This window comes from Lithobates pipiens, unplaced genomic scaffold, assembly GCF_037356315.1.
Source record: "Lithobates pipiens isolate NorthernLeopardFrog02 unplaced genomic scaffold, aLitPip1_a1.2 Scaffold_13, whole genome shotgun sequence".
Taxonomy (NCBI): domain Eukaryota; kingdom Metazoa; phylum Chordata; class Amphibia; order Anura; family Ranidae; genus Lithobates; species Lithobates pipiens.
The window spans coordinates 37,982,589-38,002,574 of NW_027507718.1; the positions used below are offsets into that span (position 1 = coordinate 37,982,589).

Genomic DNA, 19,986 nt, shown 5'->3' on the forward strand with positions numbered 1-19,986 from the left:
CGTACCATACACTTGTAGTTTGACTCTATCGAGGATGTGTCTGATGCATACTGCGCCTATAATTTGTCTTTCATCTAGTTTTTTTACCCATGTCCTGTTCCCATTTTCCTATGAAAGGTAGGGTTCCGTGCCCTTCTAGTTCTGAGTATTTCATATATCTGACATGCCCCGTGTCTTAAGGGCTTTTTTGCATTACAGAGCTTTTCTATTGGTGTTAACCCATTCTCCTCTCTGTTTGGTTGGGGGATAGTGCTTGTAAAGTGTTTTAATTGTAGAAACTCCCATTCATTTAAGTAAAACCACGCGTGAATTGATATTAAAGTGGTGTCCCGTCCCGTCCCAAAAAAAATAAAAATGTAACTCACTTCTAAACGACTGTTGCTAGGGGGTCCCTCGAAGTCTGCCTCCTTCAATGCACCTGACGTCACTTCCCCTCGGCGCAGTCAGTCATCTGGGACACGTGACAGGTCCCAGATGACTGCGAGGCATATCACAGCGCGCGGCTCCGCTTGTGAATGCGCAGTGGGTGCCCGGCTGTGCCTACAGTAAGAATACCAGCACCGCTGAGCGGAGCGGCGAATGAGCAGAGCTTCAGTAACCCCACATCGCTGGACCCTGTGACAGGTAAGTGTCCGATTATTAAAATTCAGCAGCTGCAGTATTTGTAACTGCTGACTTTTCATTTTTTGTTTTTTTGTTTTATGGGGCATCCCACTTTAAGTCCTGTTTTGTCATGATTTTGCCGTAAGTTATAATATCCTTTAACTGTGCATTACCCATTTGTTTTCCCATTCGTGTCCCGTTTCCTGGTGTGAAAAAATGTGTGCCCGTGAGTGGGATTAACGGTGAACTATACTTCCATTTTTCTTTACGGTAAAGTGTATCCCATATTTTGAGTACTATTTTAGTTAACTCATGCGTATTTTTACTAGGTGTTCTATATTTTGGTGGAATCCAAGTAATTTTTTGCAGTTTTGTCCCATAAAGTATATCTTCCATCTTTACCCATTTTTTTTTAGTATGTATGTTTGTCCATTCAACCAATCTGGCTAGTATGATTGTCTTGTAGTACCTTCCCACATCTAGGAGTGACATCCCTCCTTTTACCTTTTTCCTAGTTAACAGGGTATTATTTACCCTAGGCTTTTTATTTTTGCTATATATATATATATATATATATATATATATATATATATATATATATATATATATATATATATATATATATATATATATATATATTATTTCGAGAGTATTGCTTTTATTACTTTAAAGAAACTTCATGCATGGTATTCCTATCGGGAGCATCTGAAATGCATGTTATTTTTTGTAAGATCAACATTTTTAACGTGTTAATTCTTCCTATCCAGGAAATTGACCTCGTTGCCATGTTTTTTTTATATAATTTTTAACTTCATTAAGTAATGGAATGAAATTGGCTTGATATAACTTATCTAATTTAGATGTTATTTTAATTCCTAGGTATGTTATTTCATCTTTTTTCCCCCCAATTAAAGAGGAATTATTGTTTTACTAATTTTTCTTCTTTTTTATTTACTCCTAGGTTCAAAATTAACGTTTTTATGGGATTTATCTTGAAGTTCAACGATGCACCATATTCTTTCAGCTCTTTTATTAGATTGGGCAAGGAAAGCCTTGGTTTGGTCATATATAGGAGTATGTTGTCTGCGTACGCTGCCACTATGTTCTTCCTCTCCAATTTTTTTTTTAAATTTATTCGAATTTCTCAATCTTATTTTTACAGTTACCGGTGTATGCTCGGAGGCAGAGGTTATTTCGATCGCTGCCTTCTCAACATGCTCCAGCATCGCATACGTGTCGTGCACCGTGGAATGATATGTGTAGTCCTTTTTCTTTGGATGTATTATTCTCCATACATCAAGTAATTGTCGACTATGCATTTTTATTTTAAATCAATCTTAATTGTTTATTTTCTCGTCACAGTGCACATGACGCATCAAGGCCATAATCCATTGAGAAGTTAAAATCTCCTGCAAGGATTAAATGTCCTTGTTTAAAGTCTGTTAGAGAATTTAGAATCCAGGTTAAGTATTTTTTGTGCGTTTATTAGGGCAATATACATTTACTAGTGTGTATCTTATTCCTTGGAGAGTCCCTTTTAGAAACCAAAATTGACCTTCTGGGTCCACCTTCCTGTCTTAAAGGGTGAAGCTGATGTTTTTTTGCTATTCCAATAGCAACTCCTTTTGCCCTTTTATTTGGGGAGTCGGCATAGTACCAAGTTGGAATCGCCCACGAGTATAATTTAATGCTTGAATCATTTGTTATGCGCGTCTCCTGTAGGAAGACTATATCTGCGAAGTACCGCTCCAACTCTTTGAGAATAATATGTATTTTTCCTGGGGAATTCAGCCCTCTTACGTTGTATGATATAAACTTAACGTCTGTCATTATTAGACTTACTTAGAATTGTTACTTTCGCAGGTAGTTGGAGGTCGAAAAGATCTTACACCCCTCCCTCCCCCTCCCACAAACCCCCCCCCCCCTTTCAGGTGGTATCTTAACCCAATGGTCTGGAGCAGTCCTTGGGGGACCTCTTTGCCCCCCTGCTTCCTTTGATCCGAGGTGGAGTTCTGTATAGCATCGCCAGTATTCATCTCACCTACTACCAGTGAGGTGGTGCCAGAGCATGCCAAGAGGCCAAGTCTCAGTCTGCCATTTCATTTTAGTCTTTTCACGTTCCCCCCCCCCCTCCCCCCCATTCCCCTCCAGTCTCTCACGGAGAAAAAAAAATGATAAGTTATTTTGGGATCGATGGATGTTTTTATTACTGCCTGTTTTCTGTACAGTTTCTCTGTGTGGGGATATCCAATTTTCTGCAGAATTCCACAGTGACTTCTATAACTCTCAATCTGGCTTTTATCTACCAATCAAACATGAGGGGAAATCCCAGTTGTATTGCATTTGGTTCTCACTTAATATTGCCAATAAATGTTTTAAGGCTTCTCCTTTTCAAGGTTTCCCGTGATAGGTCTTGAAAAAATGTAATGTGGTCCCCCTCGTGTTCTATGGGCGGTTATTCTTTCCATCTTTCTAATTTTTCAACGATTTTTCCAGAGCAGCAAACATAGATTTGATTTCATTTTTAGTCGGTAGGGAAAGATTTTCTTGTTGCAGCTGTTCGTCTCTTGGTTCAGCTTCAAAATCTGGCTCATCTGTTCTAGATTTGGACAGCGTGTCCATTTCATGTCCATTTCCATTTCATGTGTCATTTTATTTTGCATTTTTTCTTTTCCTTCTCCATCTCATTTTATATAAACGTATAGTCTTATCTGATCTCATACATCATAGCCACTGCTAAGTTATTGTACTGTGCTGATGTTGATAGTCAGGGTTCTTTAAACTTTGTGAGTTTATTTCCCAGTATAAAAGGGTTTTATCTTCACATCGGTGCTCTTCAAGGATATATCCTTTCAATGCGCTGCTCGTCTCTCTGCCTGCTGCATCCAGGTAGAGGAATGGGGAGACGGCGGGTGGGAGGGCCAACACAAGGGCTCCTCTTCCTGCATCCCACGGGGAGTCTCCAGGAGGTCTCTAATCGCCGCTCCCCAGTGCAGTGCTGTATCGTGTCCAGAGGGGGCTCTACGCCTTCTCCCTCCTCACTCAGCAGAACAGCATCCAGGTGAATAGAGATGATATCTCGGGTGAGGATCACCACCCCCCCATAGGCTAACTGCAAACAGGTAGCTATCGTGGAGGAGCTGAGGGCATTTGGGGTTGAGACGGCTTACTGACTGTTCCGCTCGGTAGGGAGTGCCGACCGACCCGCTGATGGATCCGTTCTACTCCGCTCAGCTCAGACGGGGGGCATGCTGGAGCACACAGGCTCCGGGATCGTCCATAGAGAGCTGCTGCTGGAACAAAACTTTTCAGTAGTGGGGGGGGGGGGGTTGGGGTGGAGAGACTGGCCGTATCAGCAGGTCATATTCGATTAGTTAACAAGAGACCTGGCTCTCTCCTGCATAATCTAGCTGTGGACGCGCGTCACTGCTAGACTCCTCCCTCTCACTGCCCCATGCAATGGATTCCTAACAAGCATCTGATCAAATCGGTCTTGGTTTGATCAGATGGTTTGGGGGGCAAAGAAGAGATCTAGGATCTAATAGGCTCCAGATCTCTCCATAAAGATGACCTGTCAGGGCCCATGCTGTAACAAGGGATGTTGTTCACCCACCCCGTTTGATAGCAAAAAAAGATTAAAAAAAAAGCGCCCCTGTTCGCTGTGCTCATGTGCAAATGTGCATGCGCATGTAAGTCCCACACACATACGTAAATGGCAATTGCACCACGCAGGTATCCCTTCAGAGTGAGGGAAATTATTTTAGTGCCAGAACACCTCTGCAACTTTAAATTGGTAACCTGTAACGGCTATTAAAGCGTCACCCATAGAGATTTTTAGGTAGCATAGTTTGGTGTTGTTTCACGGGCTGAGGCAATTTTGAATTGTGGCGCGTTTGGCATCTATTTACTTGGCAAAACATCATCTTTTATATTTTACCAAACAACTGGCTATTTTGGTATTATATTGTGTCTTTGTACATTAAAATTCATTTAAGTGTATTTTTCCCCAAAAAATTGCATTTGAAAAACCACTGCAAGATATCGTGTAACATAATATGCAACACCCATCATTTTATACCCTCAGCTCTCTGCTTAAAATACTAAAATATTTGGGGGTTATAAGTAGATATCAAGCAGATTTTTACATGTGGCAGTAAAATGTCAGAATTGGCCTGGGGCTCAATTGGCCAATAACAAAAAGAAGGGTCTGCATCCCTTTAAAAGCGATTAAACCTTTGGTAGCATCTCAACAAAAATGAAACTTTTGTTGTAGATGGCTAAAATTTGTGCATACTTCTGGGAATTGTGGGGTTATTACGTTCACCTATGCTGTATAAAACACCTGATAGCAGAAACGAACGCTCCTGCACACGAGTGGATTAACAGACAGTCTATGGCCGCGTACACACGCGGGGACTGTTCGCCCAACTTTGTCCGCTGAACAGTGTTTCGGCGGACAGTCCGCTCGTGTGTGGGCTTCAGCGGACAGTTTCAGCGGACAGTCTGACGAACAAAGTTTTTCGGAAATTCCGTAAAACTGTCCGCTGAAACTTAGTTTGAGCGGACAGTCCGCCCGTGTGTAGGCTTGTTTGTCAAACTAAGTTCCGCGCATGCTCAGAAAGGATTTACACGGCGAAGGTTGCATTGCAGTGTATAGGACGTAGTATTTCTAGTCCTGTCGTACGTGCCGTTCACGTCATCGCGCAAGTTTCAGCGGACTGTTCGTTCGTCGTGTGTGGCCAAGTCCGTCCATGCTAATTTTGAGCGGACTGTCCGCTCAAACTGTTTGACGAACAAAGTTGGGTGAACAGTCCCCGCGTGTGTACGCGGCCTATGTCTCGTGATGATATATGTCACAGGCCTTGCTTCCCTCAAGGATAGGGGTATCCCAACAATCAAAGAGAAAAAGGAAAAAAAAGGGCGCACCAGCCTTGTGCATTATCCTTTGGATATAGTTGATTAAAAGTATATAAAAAGGAAAACTACTCACAAACATCTGTGGAAATCTTGCAATGCAAATAGTCTCCGAATAACAGCAAATGTTCTAAAACAAATGAACTCCAAAAGGTCACAGAGGCCCTTTGCCGGCTGACGCATTTTGAAGGAAAGACCTTATTCCTCAGAGCCTTGGGTTACCAGCACTCAGCTTATTATCTGCCCCCCAACACAGAGCTGTGCCTTCCCCCACCTGGCATATTACCATCCTGCTGGCCAACCTCCGCTCAATCTGAGGTAGGGGAGTAAAGGGCAGAGGACACTACGGGGGGGGTTGATGTGAGAGGAGGCAGTGCCTTAAGGGGGCTGGCTGGATATCCAGAGTGCAGAGCACACTATTGTTGGGGGTAAATGGGGGAGGGGCTTTACCGCTGTTACAGCGGCCAAGGAAAGGGTTAAACGTGCCCGCGTTGCGGCACTGCCAAAGTGCTTTGGCGGAGCTGCCCATTCATTTCAATGGGTAGGGCGTTTTGAGAATGGTGTATACACCTCCCCAAACATGCTGCTTGCGGGACTTTTTTTCCCGTCCTGCAAGCACACTGGGGAGGCATGAGAGGCGCTTTTCAGGCGCTATTTTAGCGCTAAAATGCCTGAAACACACCCCAGTGTGAAAGGGGTTTTAGAGCTTAGTCTACCTAACACTTTGGGTTGGGGGGGTTGAATTGCCCACTCAATTGATACCTCTCCCAGGCACGACTGATGAGAGCCCCATCTGAAGCCGTTCTACCCACTCCTACCAAAGTCTAAATACATGTTATTTGCATACTAAATTTGTAATTTTAAATAAAGAGATCTAATGGGGTACAATATGGCTGCAGCAGGTGAAAGTATGCAAGGACTCTTCACTCAAAGACTTGGCAAATATTAAGCTGATGATCAATTTTACCCATTATATCTATCAGCTTGCTGCATTGGTGCATGTTTCAAAGTTGGGCAGCCAAGCCAACAGCTAAAATGGTCCAATATGGACCTGAAACGTTCATTATCCTGTGTAATGATTGAAATGTCAGTCACAAGCACTTTCAAAATACAATATTACTATGATACTCTAGGTATAACACTTCCTATGTTGTAATTTGTAGACAATGGCATTTTAACGGTAAAGCTTAACAGTTAAAAATCATATAGTAACAAAAAGTACCAATCATACATACATCTATCCACTAACCAAGGGGACTGACAATACCACACGACAACATGGGAACTCACACAGTGAACCAGTTTAAAAACGACATGTTCACTTTTACCCTACTTCCTAGAGCCGAGCTGCCCATGCACTAAATCATGTTATACAAGTATATGTGACCTACACGGGGCGAGCAGCCCAGCACATGGGCTGCAGACAGCACAGGGTCCGTCACAGTCCAGGGTCTGTCTAACATTTCTGACACTTTTCTTTAAGTGTAAAAAATTTTTGCTAGAAAATTAATATATATATATATATATATATATATATATATATATATATATATATATATATATATAATTTTTATTTATTTTTTAAAGCAGAGGCCCTAGAGAATAAAAATGGAAAATGGTGGGTTTTGCAATTTTTTTATGTCACACAGTATTTGTGCAGCAGTTTTTTAAACACAATTTTTGGGGAAAAAATACTTTTTTAAAACGTAATTATAAAAGAACACAATTCTTAACCCATTTTTTTGTAATATATAAAACATGATGTTACGCCAAGTAAATAGATACCAAACATGTCATGAAAGCATACAAGGTAAGAGAGCACAAGCACCCTAGTGTAATATTGTATTGCTGATAAAATATAATTATAAATATCGAGGGTTGCGGTCACAAAAATCAGATGTAAATTCGCATGAACAGCTCGATACAAGCCTCCTCTCCTGGTCTGTGTAAATCAAGGACCTGAAGGAGGCCACGCCTCAGAAACATGTCATAGCAACCGCTTGTATGTGTGTCAGAGGAGTTCACCGTGAATTCCCTTTGCGGCCTTGGGTGATATCACGCAGTGCTGGCTGGTACGTGTGAGTGTTGAGCGGCGCGTGAGGCAAGGAAGTGGGCTTCTAGTATCAACAGTGAAAACCCTTCACCACGCCGCAAGTCGCTGTGAGCCAACTGATTTACACAGACCAGGAGAGGAGGCTTGTATTGAGCTGTTCATGCTAATTTACAGCCAATGTTTGTGAGTGCAACCCTCGATTTTTTAATTATATTTTATCAATAAATACAGTATTACAATAAGGCTGGCTTGCACTCTCTCTTGCCTTGTATACTTTCAGATTTATGTGCTGCAGCACCTAGTGCAGAGAACGTTCACACAAACTTCATACTGTTGTAAAGGATCAGTAGGGACAGCGCTGAATTTGTTTTGTTTTGTGTGTCTGTACCAAACATGTCATGCTTTAACATTGCGCACTCCCATGCAACAGCGACAAATGGCGTAAATTTTAATATCCCTAGGCAACGCTTTAAAAGCTTTTACAGGTTACCACTTTAGATTTACAGGTCTGGTGCTAGAATTACTGCCCATGACCTGGCGTTCACGGTAAAACCTTACATGTGTGGGACAATCGCTGTTTATGCGTGTGAAAGACAGATTTGTTTATTTCTACACTGTTGCCTGAATTTTTTTTTCAATCACTTTTTTTGCTGTCACAAGGAATGTAAACATCCTTGTGACAGCAATAGGCATGTGATAGGTATGCTTTATGGAGAGACTTATGGTCTTAGAAGACCCCAAATCCCTCCTCTGCCCTTAAAAAGCATTCAAAAACACCAAGATCAATGTTTTTTGAACGCTTTAGATTTTCTAAAAATGGTGCCGTTGACAACAGGGTAAACCGGAAGTGACGTCATCCCCTCTGGGTTACCATAGCGGAAAGCCAATCCTGGCTTTGTTTGAGCATGAGAAAGCCGACGGGGGGGGGGGGGGGGGGGATGTACCCTCCCACTTCTTGTACAAGCAATCCAGCATTGATTTACAAGAGAGCTGACCGAAAGCTCTAAAAAAAAAAAAAATGATACCAAGGTGATGCCTGCAGCTGCGAGCATCATCCTGGTATAACTGCTTGAAGTCCAGTGATGTGCGGGTACGTCGCCAATCGGCAAGTGGTTAAATAATCAGGAAATTCAAAAGCATAAAACAAAAACAAAAAACCACAGTACAAATATTTGTAGCTCTCATTTAACTACCGTATTTATCGGCGTATAACACGCACTTCCCCCCCCCCCCTTAAAATCGGGGGAAAGTCGTGGGTGCGTGTCCCACCCATACTGGGCGGGACTGTGAGCAGAGCAAAGCCGAATACACAGTACAGTCGGCTCGGTCTTTTTCGGCAGCGCTCGCTCCAGAAACAGCAGGGAGGCGGGACTACGAGTGGAGCCGAGCAGTCGGCTCTGTCTTTTTCGGCGGCGCTCTGTATTTTTCGACGGCGCTCGCTCGGTCTGTCTCGGCGGCGGGAAATTTAAACATGGGCAAGGCTGCAAACGGTGCTGGGCAAGCTGCAAATGACACTCTGCAAGGCTGCAAACGGCGCTGGGCAAGCTGCAAATGACACTCTGCAAGGCTGCAAACAGCGCTGGGCAAGCTGCAAATGACTGCAATGATGGACAAGGCTGCAGATGCACACTGATAAGGCTGCATTCACGGGCATTTAAATGTAAGTTTTTTTTTCCCTTAAACTTCCCTCCTAAAACTTTTTTCCTTAAAATGCCCTCCTAAACTTGGGGTGCGTGTTATACACCGGTGCGTGTTATACCCCGATAAATACGGTACATATTGCTCTACACGTTTTAGGTCCCAATTACATTTTTCACAGCAGATAAATATTTTTACTTTTTTTTACTGACTCCATTAAAGAAACTGTATTAGCACATTTACAAAATCACATGCAGTACAAAGTAAATCTGGAAAACTTACCCATACATCAGAAATTTCCTCACAATATTTCTGGCATACTTTGACTTGCTCAAGTCCACTATGTGCTCTGTGAGATAGATTAGAGTTTAGGGGTTTATTCACACATTTTCATTATATTAAAATAATCAAATACTGTAACCATTGACAAAATTCTACAGAAGTTTTTATTAGGATTTAGTGCAGAGTTAAAGAGGAAGTAAACCCTGATGGGTTTTACTTCTGCTTTTGCTCGTTACAAAGCCTGCAAATGAAAAGCATAATGGGCTAGTATGCATCTCCATTAAATGTACATTTTCTGTGTTTTATCCATTTAAAAATGCTGGAAATAGAGAATTGGCAGAAATCCAATGTGTATCTAACTTCTAGTTTCGGTTGACAACACAGTGGCTTTACTGCTTTAAAAACCCAGCCAGTGTTGTCTGACCTCCATGCATTGATTTTTTTCTTAGCAAAATGCTGTTGCCTTGGCATCTGAGGCTCGATTCACATATTAGCCACATGTGGCTCACAGCAGGGATCCAGTGCATACTGGTTCACAGTTTCAGGTCCGATTTCAGTCCGTATTCGGACCTAAATTGGACCAAAAGATGCACAGTGCAAAACCAAAAGTGCAAACTGAATTGGACCTGCTGCGGAGATACGTGAACCGGCTCCACAGAGAGCCAGTCAAAATCTCCTGCAATTGGATGCGGGGATCCCACATCCAATTCACAAGGGTGTGAACACAGCCTAAGAGTCTGCTTAAAATACTGTAGGTTTGGTCTCCTGGGAGAGGTAGCCTTGGGGGGGCGTCAAAAAAAAAAAAAAAAGTGTTTGTTTAGACATGCTCTAGAGCTGTGGTTCTCAATCCTGTGCTCAAGTACCCTCAACTGGCCATGCTGTGGGAATTCTCATAGATAATATAGCTGTCCAATATACCAAGCCATTGACTCCGATTTAAAGCAGCTGTGCAAGGTAAAGAAAAACCTGCAAACATGGCCTTTTCGGGGTGCTTGAGGAAAGGGTTGAGAACCATTGCTCTAGAGGCAGGACAAGGGTTTTGGGGCAAGTTTGGGTAATGCATGGATAAACATTTTAAAAAAATGGTGTCTGCCGCATAACAAATATAAATAAAATGGTAAAAGATACCTTTAAGTTCATCGAAAACATCCTGCCTTCTTTTCTCATTAGCATATTTTATGTAACATTGGATAACCCTGGTTGTATCATGAGCAAATGCAATCTGTAAGAGACAAGACATGAACAACAGATCAAACTAGAATGCACACTGTAAAATGGAAATTCCAATAGACTGCTCTTTAATTGAACAAATTGGTTCTTACTAACAAACAGCTAAGCCTAATATCGCTATATATAATAATGAGCACCAGCACAAATCTAATGATGAATAACCGTTAGGAAAGAGCTGCAAGTCTTACAGCTATAAAAAGCTGAATAGTATTACCAAAGTTCAGACAAACTGGGCTTCTCAAAACCACACTGGATCAATATAAAAAAAAAAAACAATAAAAATACAAGGTGCTATGCTAGAAACTAAAATAATACAAATACAATATCAAAATGTAATTATAAAATGTGTGACAACCAAAAAAGTGCTATGTAATAACCCCCAAAAAAAGTGCTTTGTGCAAATCACATATATGAAGATGTTTATGGCCCTCAAAGTGCTTGCTGTGACGCAGAACCAAAATGACTTAAGTGCAGAGCGTTTTCACCTGGGAGCACTTTTTTTTTTTTTGGAACTTCTTTTAATCACCAAGATGTCTATTTATGAAACTGTGAATAGTGGTGCTCCCGAGGATTGCCACTGATCACAGTCCATAAAAGGTTTATGAAAACAGAGATAATCGGGAGAGAAGTGTTTGAACATGTTCTCCCGCCGATGATCTCCACACAGAGAATCCTCATTGACTGACAGACACAGAAACGGCCAGTTTATGAAGCTGCAATCTCAGCGCTTCACTGGTGATCTGTGTCAGAATTCAAACTCCCCGATTCACCAGCTCAGAGGTGGAAAATCAGGGGAGTGAAGAGAGAATACCGGGGGATTATAAACTTCCTTCTACCTTGATCAGACCCCCCCAAGACAGTAACCATGCCTCCTGTCATATTTGTGTGAATATATATATATATATATATATATATATATATATATATATATATATAAATAAAATGTAGGGGGGACTCTATTTTATTAGCATTAACCATGCCGTCAGTCTGTGTACTGAGCAGTGTTAAGTCTAACTCAACTTTTCTTCCAGGACAGCCAGAGACGAAGAGCCAGAATTTACCAGTCTAGGGAGGGACAACTGCCTGAAGGACCTTATGACCAAATGCCTGCTCCCGAGCAGATAGGAGATCCAGGCGATAATGTTTAATAAAGGTCGAAAAACTGGACCATGTGGCAACCTTGCAAATTTGTTCTAGTGAGGCTCCAGCCCATTCAGCCCAAGCCGCAGACAAGGCTCTTGTTGAGTGCGCAGTGAAAAAGGGTGGAGGAATTTCCCTAATTTTGCAAGCTTCAGAAATAGCTAACTTTATCCATCTAGCCAAGGTGGCTTTAGAAGTTCTCTTTCCCTTGTGTGCTCCTGAAAAGAGGATAAACAAGGTGTCTGTTTTTCTAAAGGTCTTGGTGACCTCAAGGTAGAAGAGAAGAATTCTTTTAACGTCTAAAACGAATAAAATTTTCTCTCTTTCTTAGGTCGTCCCTTGGGCGAACTACAAAAGGTTGGCAGTACAATCACCTGGGATATGTGAAATGTACTGGCCACTTTAGGCAGAAATCCTGGATCTGTTTTCAAAAAAATCCAATCTTCAAAAATTGTGAGTAAAGGTTCCCTCACTGAAAGGGTCTGTAATTCACTCGCCCTACGAGCTGAGGTAATTGCCACAAGGAAAATCGTTTTTAAAGGCAAGTAACTTAAAGCGGAGGTCCACCCTAAAGTGGACCTCCGCTCATCGGAACCCTCCCCCCCTCCGGCGCCACAATTGGCACCTTTCAGGGGGGAGGGGGGTGCAGATACCTGTACAGTACAGGTATTCTGCACCCACTTCCGGGATAGCTCTCTGCGGAAAGGGGCGTAGATTACGCCCCTTTCCGCAAGTGCCCGCCCCTTTCTGCAAGTGCCCCGCTGCCTGCTGGGAAACACACAGATTCCAGAGGCAGCGGGGACCGTCCTTATTGCGCAGTAGGGAACCGGGAAATGAAGCTGAAAGGCTCCATTTCCTGATTCCCATACCCAAGATGGCGGTGGCAGCACCCGACAGACGATCTAGAGATCGGCTTCGGGTGCCGACATCGCGGGCATGCTGGACAGGTAAGTGTCACTATTTTAAAAGTCAGCAGCTGCAGTATTTGTAGCTGCTGGCTTTTAAAAAAAAAATAAAACGCGGAGTCCCGGCGGACTCCCGCTTTAACTGAAATATCCTCTAGGGGCTCAAAAGGGAATTCTAACCGCGTTTGAAGCAGCAGGGACAGGTCCCAGGTTGGACAACGTTTAACCACTACTGGCCTGGACCTACAAATTGATTGAAAGAATCTAGCTATAGTGGGATTTTCCAAGAGAGAAAACTGTAGAAAAACACTGAAAGATGCCGCCTGTAAATTTAAAGTACTAACTGAAAGACCTTTGTCGACACCCTCTTGAAAAAATTCCAAAATTGAAGGAACATGAGGTTGGTTTTCAGATAACCATGAGTTACATTTCTTCCAGACCTTGGAATATATGGCTCTCGTGACTTTTTTTTTTCTTTGCAATTTACCAGGGTCTTGACTTTGTCAGAGAACCCCTGGGCGCTTGGTATCTTTTCTACAGATACCAGGCCGTCAAATTTAAGGAAACCACCTGTGGGTGCAAACTGGACCCTGTTATAATAAGTTTTGTCTCTTCAGAAGACTCAGTGGAGGCTCTGAGACCAGAGTCTGTAACAGGGAAAACCATGGCCTCTTGGGCCAAAAAGGGACTATTGGGATAAGATGTTTCTCCTAGAAGAAACTTCAGGACTTCTGGAATTAGCCCGATCGGTGGGAAGGCGCAACAGAGGCCGAATGGCCACGGATTTGCCAGTGCATCGATCTCCAATGATTGGCAAGAAAAGAGGGGGCGGGGTTAGTGGGACTTTATATGAGGTAACGAATGGGTAAATTCATCTACCTCCATCCCTGTTATATGCAAAGCATTTGCAACATTGGCAAAAAGAATGTCCCCAATGATTAATGTGCTGGGTTCAGAGAAAAGAATTTCTCTGTCATGCGACTGTTCTGATCTGCGAACAGTTCCGATTTGGGACATCCCCATCTGTCGGTGAGACCCACAAAGATTTTGGGATGAACGGACCAATTATCTCAACATACCCGGTAGCGGCTGAGATAATCTGCCAGACTGCTTTGTGTCCCCTTTCAGGTGCACTTCTGTAATTGAGGCTAGATTCCCTTCTGCCCATAAAATCTCCCAGGGGAGAGATTGAAGTATTTGACTCCTCGTACCTCCGTTTGTTAAGGTACGCAACAATAGCAATATTGTCAGATAGAATTTGGAGATTGTGACCCCCGATTTTGTCTGAAATACCTGTAAGGCTCTCTCAACCACTAGAAGCTCTGATTCGATGAAGCTTTTGCTTCCCTTGAGGACCATTCTCCCTGCGCCACTGTGTTGCTGAGATGGGCTCCCCATTCCCAAGAACCTGCATCCGTTATGATCCTCTGGGATAAAAGAATGGACCAATGTAGACCTCTTGTTAGGTGACAGTGCGTCCTCCACCAGCACAAGCTTCATTTTACCCTGGAAGGTAACAAGACCCTTGATTCCAGGGAACTTGCGTCTCCGTCCCAGTTCCTTAGAAACAGCTTTAATGGGCGTTGATGAAATCTTGCCCATGGCACTATGGGAAAGCAAGAGATCATCAGACCCACTGCTCTGGAAACTTCTCTCAGTAAGACCGACTGAATGGTCTGTAAGGCTGACATTGTTTGCATCATTCTTGAGACCTTTTCATGCAGGAGATAAACTGTTTGGTCTACTGATCAAAACTCGTATCCCATATATGTTACTTTCTGGGCTGGAATTAAAGAAGACTTCTCTTTATTAACCAGCCTAGAGATTGAAGGAAGTCCTGTAGGGTCTGGAGATGCACTAACTTTTGGTATGACTAGGAGGTCGTCCAGGTAAGAAATAATAGTTATCGCCTTTAACCTTAGCGGAGCCAGCGCCTTCCCCAACACCTCTGTAAAGATGCGTGGGGATGAGGACTGACCGAAGGGGAGGGATTGAGATTGAAATTGAAAGTGCAGAATCCCTGTTCCCATCTTGACCGCTAAACTCCAGAATCTTTGGAAGGCTGGATGAATAGGGATGTGCAGATAGGCATCCCTCAAATCCAAAGTGGCCATGAAGCAGTTTGGGTAAAGCAAGTTTTTGATTGAGAATACCGTCTCCATACTAAAGTGCTTGTACCTGATCGAACGGTTTAGAGACCAGAGGTTCAGGATAAGCCGATATTTTCCCAATGGCTTTCGGATGACAAATATATGACAATAAAATCCCTTGCCCTGATCCGACTGGGGAACCAGGATCAGGACCTTTTGATCTATCAAGTCTCCAATTGGAGACCCAGGGCCCATGCTTTTACTCAATCCTGGGGAGAGAAGGTGACCAACAATCGCTCTGGTGGCTGGCAAGAAAATTCCAGTCTGTACCCATTGGTCACTAGGTCCAGGTTGAATGGACTTGAGGTGACTGCTGCCCACTGTGGGAGAAAAGCCCTCAATCTTCCTCCCACTGGGAGACACGAGTCACTGTGGCTTGGCGGGTTGTTGAGGAGGGTTAAACAAGACAAACCCCCCCCCCCCCCCCCCAATACCTCTGCCCTTGTGTCCTGTCCAATGCTTTTTGGGCCCATTGTCCATTTCTCCAGGACATTGATGCCTACTTTGGCCATGAAAAAAAACTTTCTGGCTGTCGGCTTTTTCTTATTCTCCAGAGAGGCCTTTTTTCTATCGGCAGTGTGTTCCAGTGCCTCTTGCAGACCTGAGCCAAAAAGATGATCGCCTGCTAAAGGCAGACTACATGTGTAGTGATATGGCTGAACCGGAGTGACTCCATCTTTATAAGTTCATATAAGATTAACTTGGGTTAATCTGCTAGTTAGTTTAAGTTCTGTAATCACAGACTGTAGCAGTTTTCTATAAAGCATACATATAAGAAAATATAGCTTGCATAAGCAGTTTTATTCTGTACTGTCTAAATAAAGAAATTGTGTCTCAATATGTCTGGGCCACCCCAGAAATGACATAGGGAAGCAGGACTCATGACTACGAGTCATGAAAGCAGATGGCATAATTAATGATATGTAAGGCCCCTTTCACACGGGGCGGATCAGTAATGATCCGCCCCGTGATGATCCGCTCGCTCAGCGGGGATCGCTCCGTTGTCCCCACTGAGCCAGCGGCGGACAGGGCGGTCTCCGCACACTGTTAAGGGACCGCCCTGTCAGCTCTCCATTCTCCTCTATGGGGATCGGATGAGCACGGTCTGTCTGTCCGTGTTCATCTGATCCGCTCTGCAGACGGATAGAAAAATAGGATTTTCCTCCATCTGCAGAATCGGACTGTTGCGGATGCGGACAATAGCGGGTGTCCCATATGGATGCATGTATGTCCGCATTTCATCCGCAAACGGATGGATGAAATACGGACATACTGTCCACATGTGTGAAAGGGGCCTAATGTACACCTCTGTATTAACCACGCCCATGTTCTATGCAATGATTGGCTAATAATAGCGTATATAAGTTGTATACCCGCCCAGAATTAAACCAGATAAGCTTTGAACATCAACTTTGACTCATCTCTTCTTGTGTTCAGAAAGAAGCTGTCTCCTCAGTACTGCAGTGTTGAGCGGGTTTCGTAAGTGTGGTAATTGACGTAATTATACCTAGCTGGTCTTTGCCAGGTATATAGAAATACCATTTCAATAAACTACAACATAGGCATAACTTTGAGGCAGCGTCGCCTGACCAGGTATTAAGCCATAGGCTTCTTCTGGCTAAATTCACTAAAGCCGAGGTCCTAGTTGTCATTCTTACGGACTCTGCGAAAGAATTAGCCAAGAAACCCGCTGCACGAAAGAGGAGAAGGAAAGATTTCAGAATCTATTCTCTAGAGCAGTGCTCATCAACCCTGTCCTCAGGGCCCCATAACAGGCCAGGTGTTATGTATTACCTTGGGGAGATGCAGACTAGAATACTGCCATCACTGAGCAGCAAATGATGATATCACCTGTGATGTATTTCATTTACCTTGCAAACTTGGCCTGTAAGTGGGCCCTGAGGACAGGATTGATGACCACTGCTCTAGAGGTACCCGTCAACAAGTTTGCTTGTATTTGTGCCAACCATACTTCTAAATTTCTGGCTACACAAGTGGAGGCTAGAGCTGGTTTAAGATTCCCAATGGCTGAGTCTCAGGGTCTGTGAAGAAGGATATCTCCTCTTTTATCCATCGGATACCCAAGCGTGCCCATATAACATTTTTTTAAACTTTTGAAAGAGGTGCATCTAACGTTGGATTTTTGTTCCATTGCTGCGCTGTGTCCTCTTCAAAGCGAAACCTTCTTTTTAGGTTACCGGAAAATAAAGGTTTCTTTCTGGATTATGCCACTCCAGCTTGATTTGTACATAAGGTCATGTTTAGACAATTGTACCATCTCCTCTTCTATATAAAGTGTCATATAGATAGCCTTTAATAAGTCATCTACATCTTCCAATGATAGCTTATACCTCCAGCCCTGTATCTGACCCCAATTCTTCCGGAGAAGAATGGGTAGATCCGGCTTCAGCCTCGTCTTCACTCTCCGCACTTTGCTGTGGGAAGCTAGGACCGGCTGATATCCTAACTGGAGATGGACCCTCTGAGGGGACTTGAATCCTAACAGAGTTTTAAACAAGCTAAACGTAGACATAAGCTCATCTCTAACAGAAGTCAACATTTTCTGACAGGAGACTACCGAGTCATCCTTAACTAGGCTGCCTATACAGGTGCGGAAAACTGCTTTGCTTCACAAGGAGCTCAATTTGTTTCCGCAAACCACACATTTCCTTTTTGGTGGCTGCTCTTGGGCCTTGTCCTGAATCTTGGCTTGCAAGAGAACAAATGACCCCAATGAATTTTATGCCACCTACACTCCATAACACTCCGTGCAGGAGGAAAGGAAAAATGTGCCCCATTCACCTAGTCCCTACTGGTTACAAGGGGGAAAACACTCACAGAATGTGCAAGTAAAACACACTTCATGCTTACCTAGGAGGTGCTGGTGTTAGGGCCTGCTTCCGCTGCCTGTGCTGGTATCTCAGAGGAGTCCATCCCACCCCTGTAGTGGTTCTTAGCTACTGCCGGGTTTCACTTTTTCAAACAGCAGCCTCCCAGTGTTCCTGTTCGCGCCGTTTTAGAGACAGGAACTAGCGTCTCCGGCGCCCACTGATCACGTCACATGCCCTGGAAGTGGGCCAGCTTGAATGAAACACATAAGTTCCGCCCCTTCACGCGCAGGGCTTTCTCTTCCACTGCACACTCCAGCCATGCTGTTTAGCAGGGAAAACCAAACTGACTGCCGCCATGTGGCTCGCGGACCAGAGCTCAGACGTACACCGCGGTGCTGGCATTCCCCATGCACTGAGAAGCAGGGACAGCAGCCACAAACCTACTCCCCCGGTGGATTTGCTTTGGGACCTAAGAAGAAGGTAGGAATACCACCCAAAACGCCACGCTCATGAGACCTATGGGAACCAGTTTCAGGAAACATGTTACCCCCTGTCCGGAGGAAACACTAATACTAACATGGGGCCTGGAGGACCACCTTTTATCTGGTTGGGGTTGACATGTTTCCTGTCCTGGTAGGAGGAGCCCTAGGTCTCATGGCTGTCCTGGAAAATGCTTAGAGAAAATTTGACTAGAATTATAAGCCTCCCTTACTCTAGCCAAAATGAAAAAGTTTTTCCTATAGTTCTACTTTAAACACAAGAAACAAACTGTAAAAGGAAACCTGAAATTTACATGTAACAGGAGTTGACATACCATTACTTAAAGAATAATATAAGGCAATAAATTATAAAATCTATGAATACAATATAATAGAACATTTAGGATCATGTACATACCACATTTCTTAATTGCTTTCAGATACACTGCAATAATCAAGTCTCAGGGGATGCCAAAGGCATATTTAAATGTAATACATATTGACCTGTTATGCAGTCTAACTAAACTGACTTGTGTGTCCCAAGACCAGAGCAGCTCACATTGATTAGCTGCTTAATGAAAGCAATTAAAGTGGAAACATGTAGAGCGAAAGACTCGTAATATGTGGTTTGACTCTGGTCGCAGGTTCATTCAAGCATATCCACTCACACTTTTTACATTCCCCCGAAGCAGCTTCTCAAGCTCGTCCATTAACTTGACTCTTTTTTTGGCATCACAGTCCTTTCTAGAAATAAACGCACAAGATATTTAGAGGGTTTTAGTTTTTCTGGTTCTTAATGAAAGGATCAGACAGCATTACATATTAAGCACATGAAAAACAACACTTAGGCCTAAGGTATATGGTGGTCTCCATCTCTTCCCCTAGTAAAAGCACCTCACAAAGTATGATAAAACACTGGCTAGACACACAATTAACCTTTGATCACCTCTTAGCTTTAACCCCTTCCCAGCCAGTGCCATCAGTACAGCGACAGTGCATATTTTTAGCACTGATCACTGTATTAGTGTCACTGATCCCCAAAAAATGTCTGCCACAATATCACAGTCCCGCTAGTCACTGATCGCTGCCATTACTGGTATAAATAAATAAATAGACCATAGTTTGTACACTATACATTTTGCGCAAACCAATCAATATGCTCTTATTGGCTTTCTTTTTACCAAAAAATATGTAGCAGAATACACATTGGCCTAAATTGATTTTGAAAAATAAAAAAATGCAGGAGGTAATCAAATACCACCAAAAGACAGCTATATTTGTGGAAAAAAAGGACATAAATGTTATTTGGGTACAGCGTTGCATGATGGCGCAGTTGTCAGTTAAATTAACGCAGTGCCGTATTGCAAAAAATGCCCTGGTCATGGGGGAGTTAAATCCTCCAGAGGTCAAGTGGTTAATGGTCACAACATATATTATATTCTGTATAAAGGCACTACATGACATAAAAGTCTTTATTTTTATTTTGTTATAAAAATATCTGATAGAGATCAAGGAAGAATCCTTTTGGCTCAGTTATCAGTGCACATACTTCAGTTTAGTCTTTAGTGAATTTCAGCTTGAGGGGCATTTTAGAGGATTTTACTGGATAAAAAAAAAATAAAAAAGACTAAATTGAGATTTTAATATGTGCTTAGCACTGCTCCTTAAACGCCTAATGCAATCACTTTAAAAAAGAAACAGATTTTCTTTAAAAGTTCTTAAATCTTTTTGATTCTTTTTAGGGCTCAGGTGGTACACATG

At 43.0% G+C, this 19,986-nt stretch overlaps 1 protein-coding gene across 1 annotated transcript in view; it reads right to left on the reverse strand.

Annotated features, from left to right (window-relative positions):
- Positions 1-19,986, reverse strand: part of PUM3 (pumilio RNA binding family member 3) — a 117,673-nt gene that overhangs the window by 84,066 nt on the left and 13,621 nt on the right. The window contains exons 5-7 of the mRNA XM_077475021.1: positions 18,894-18,969; positions 10,619-10,712; positions 9,491-9,557 (exon numbers count right to left, since the gene is read on the reverse strand). Coding sequence (XP_077331147.1) covers positions 9,491-9,557; positions 10,619-10,712; positions 18,894-18,969 — 237 coding nt within the window. The remainder of the gene's footprint in view (positions 1-9,490; positions 9,558-10,618; positions 10,713-18,893; positions 18,970-19,986) is intronic.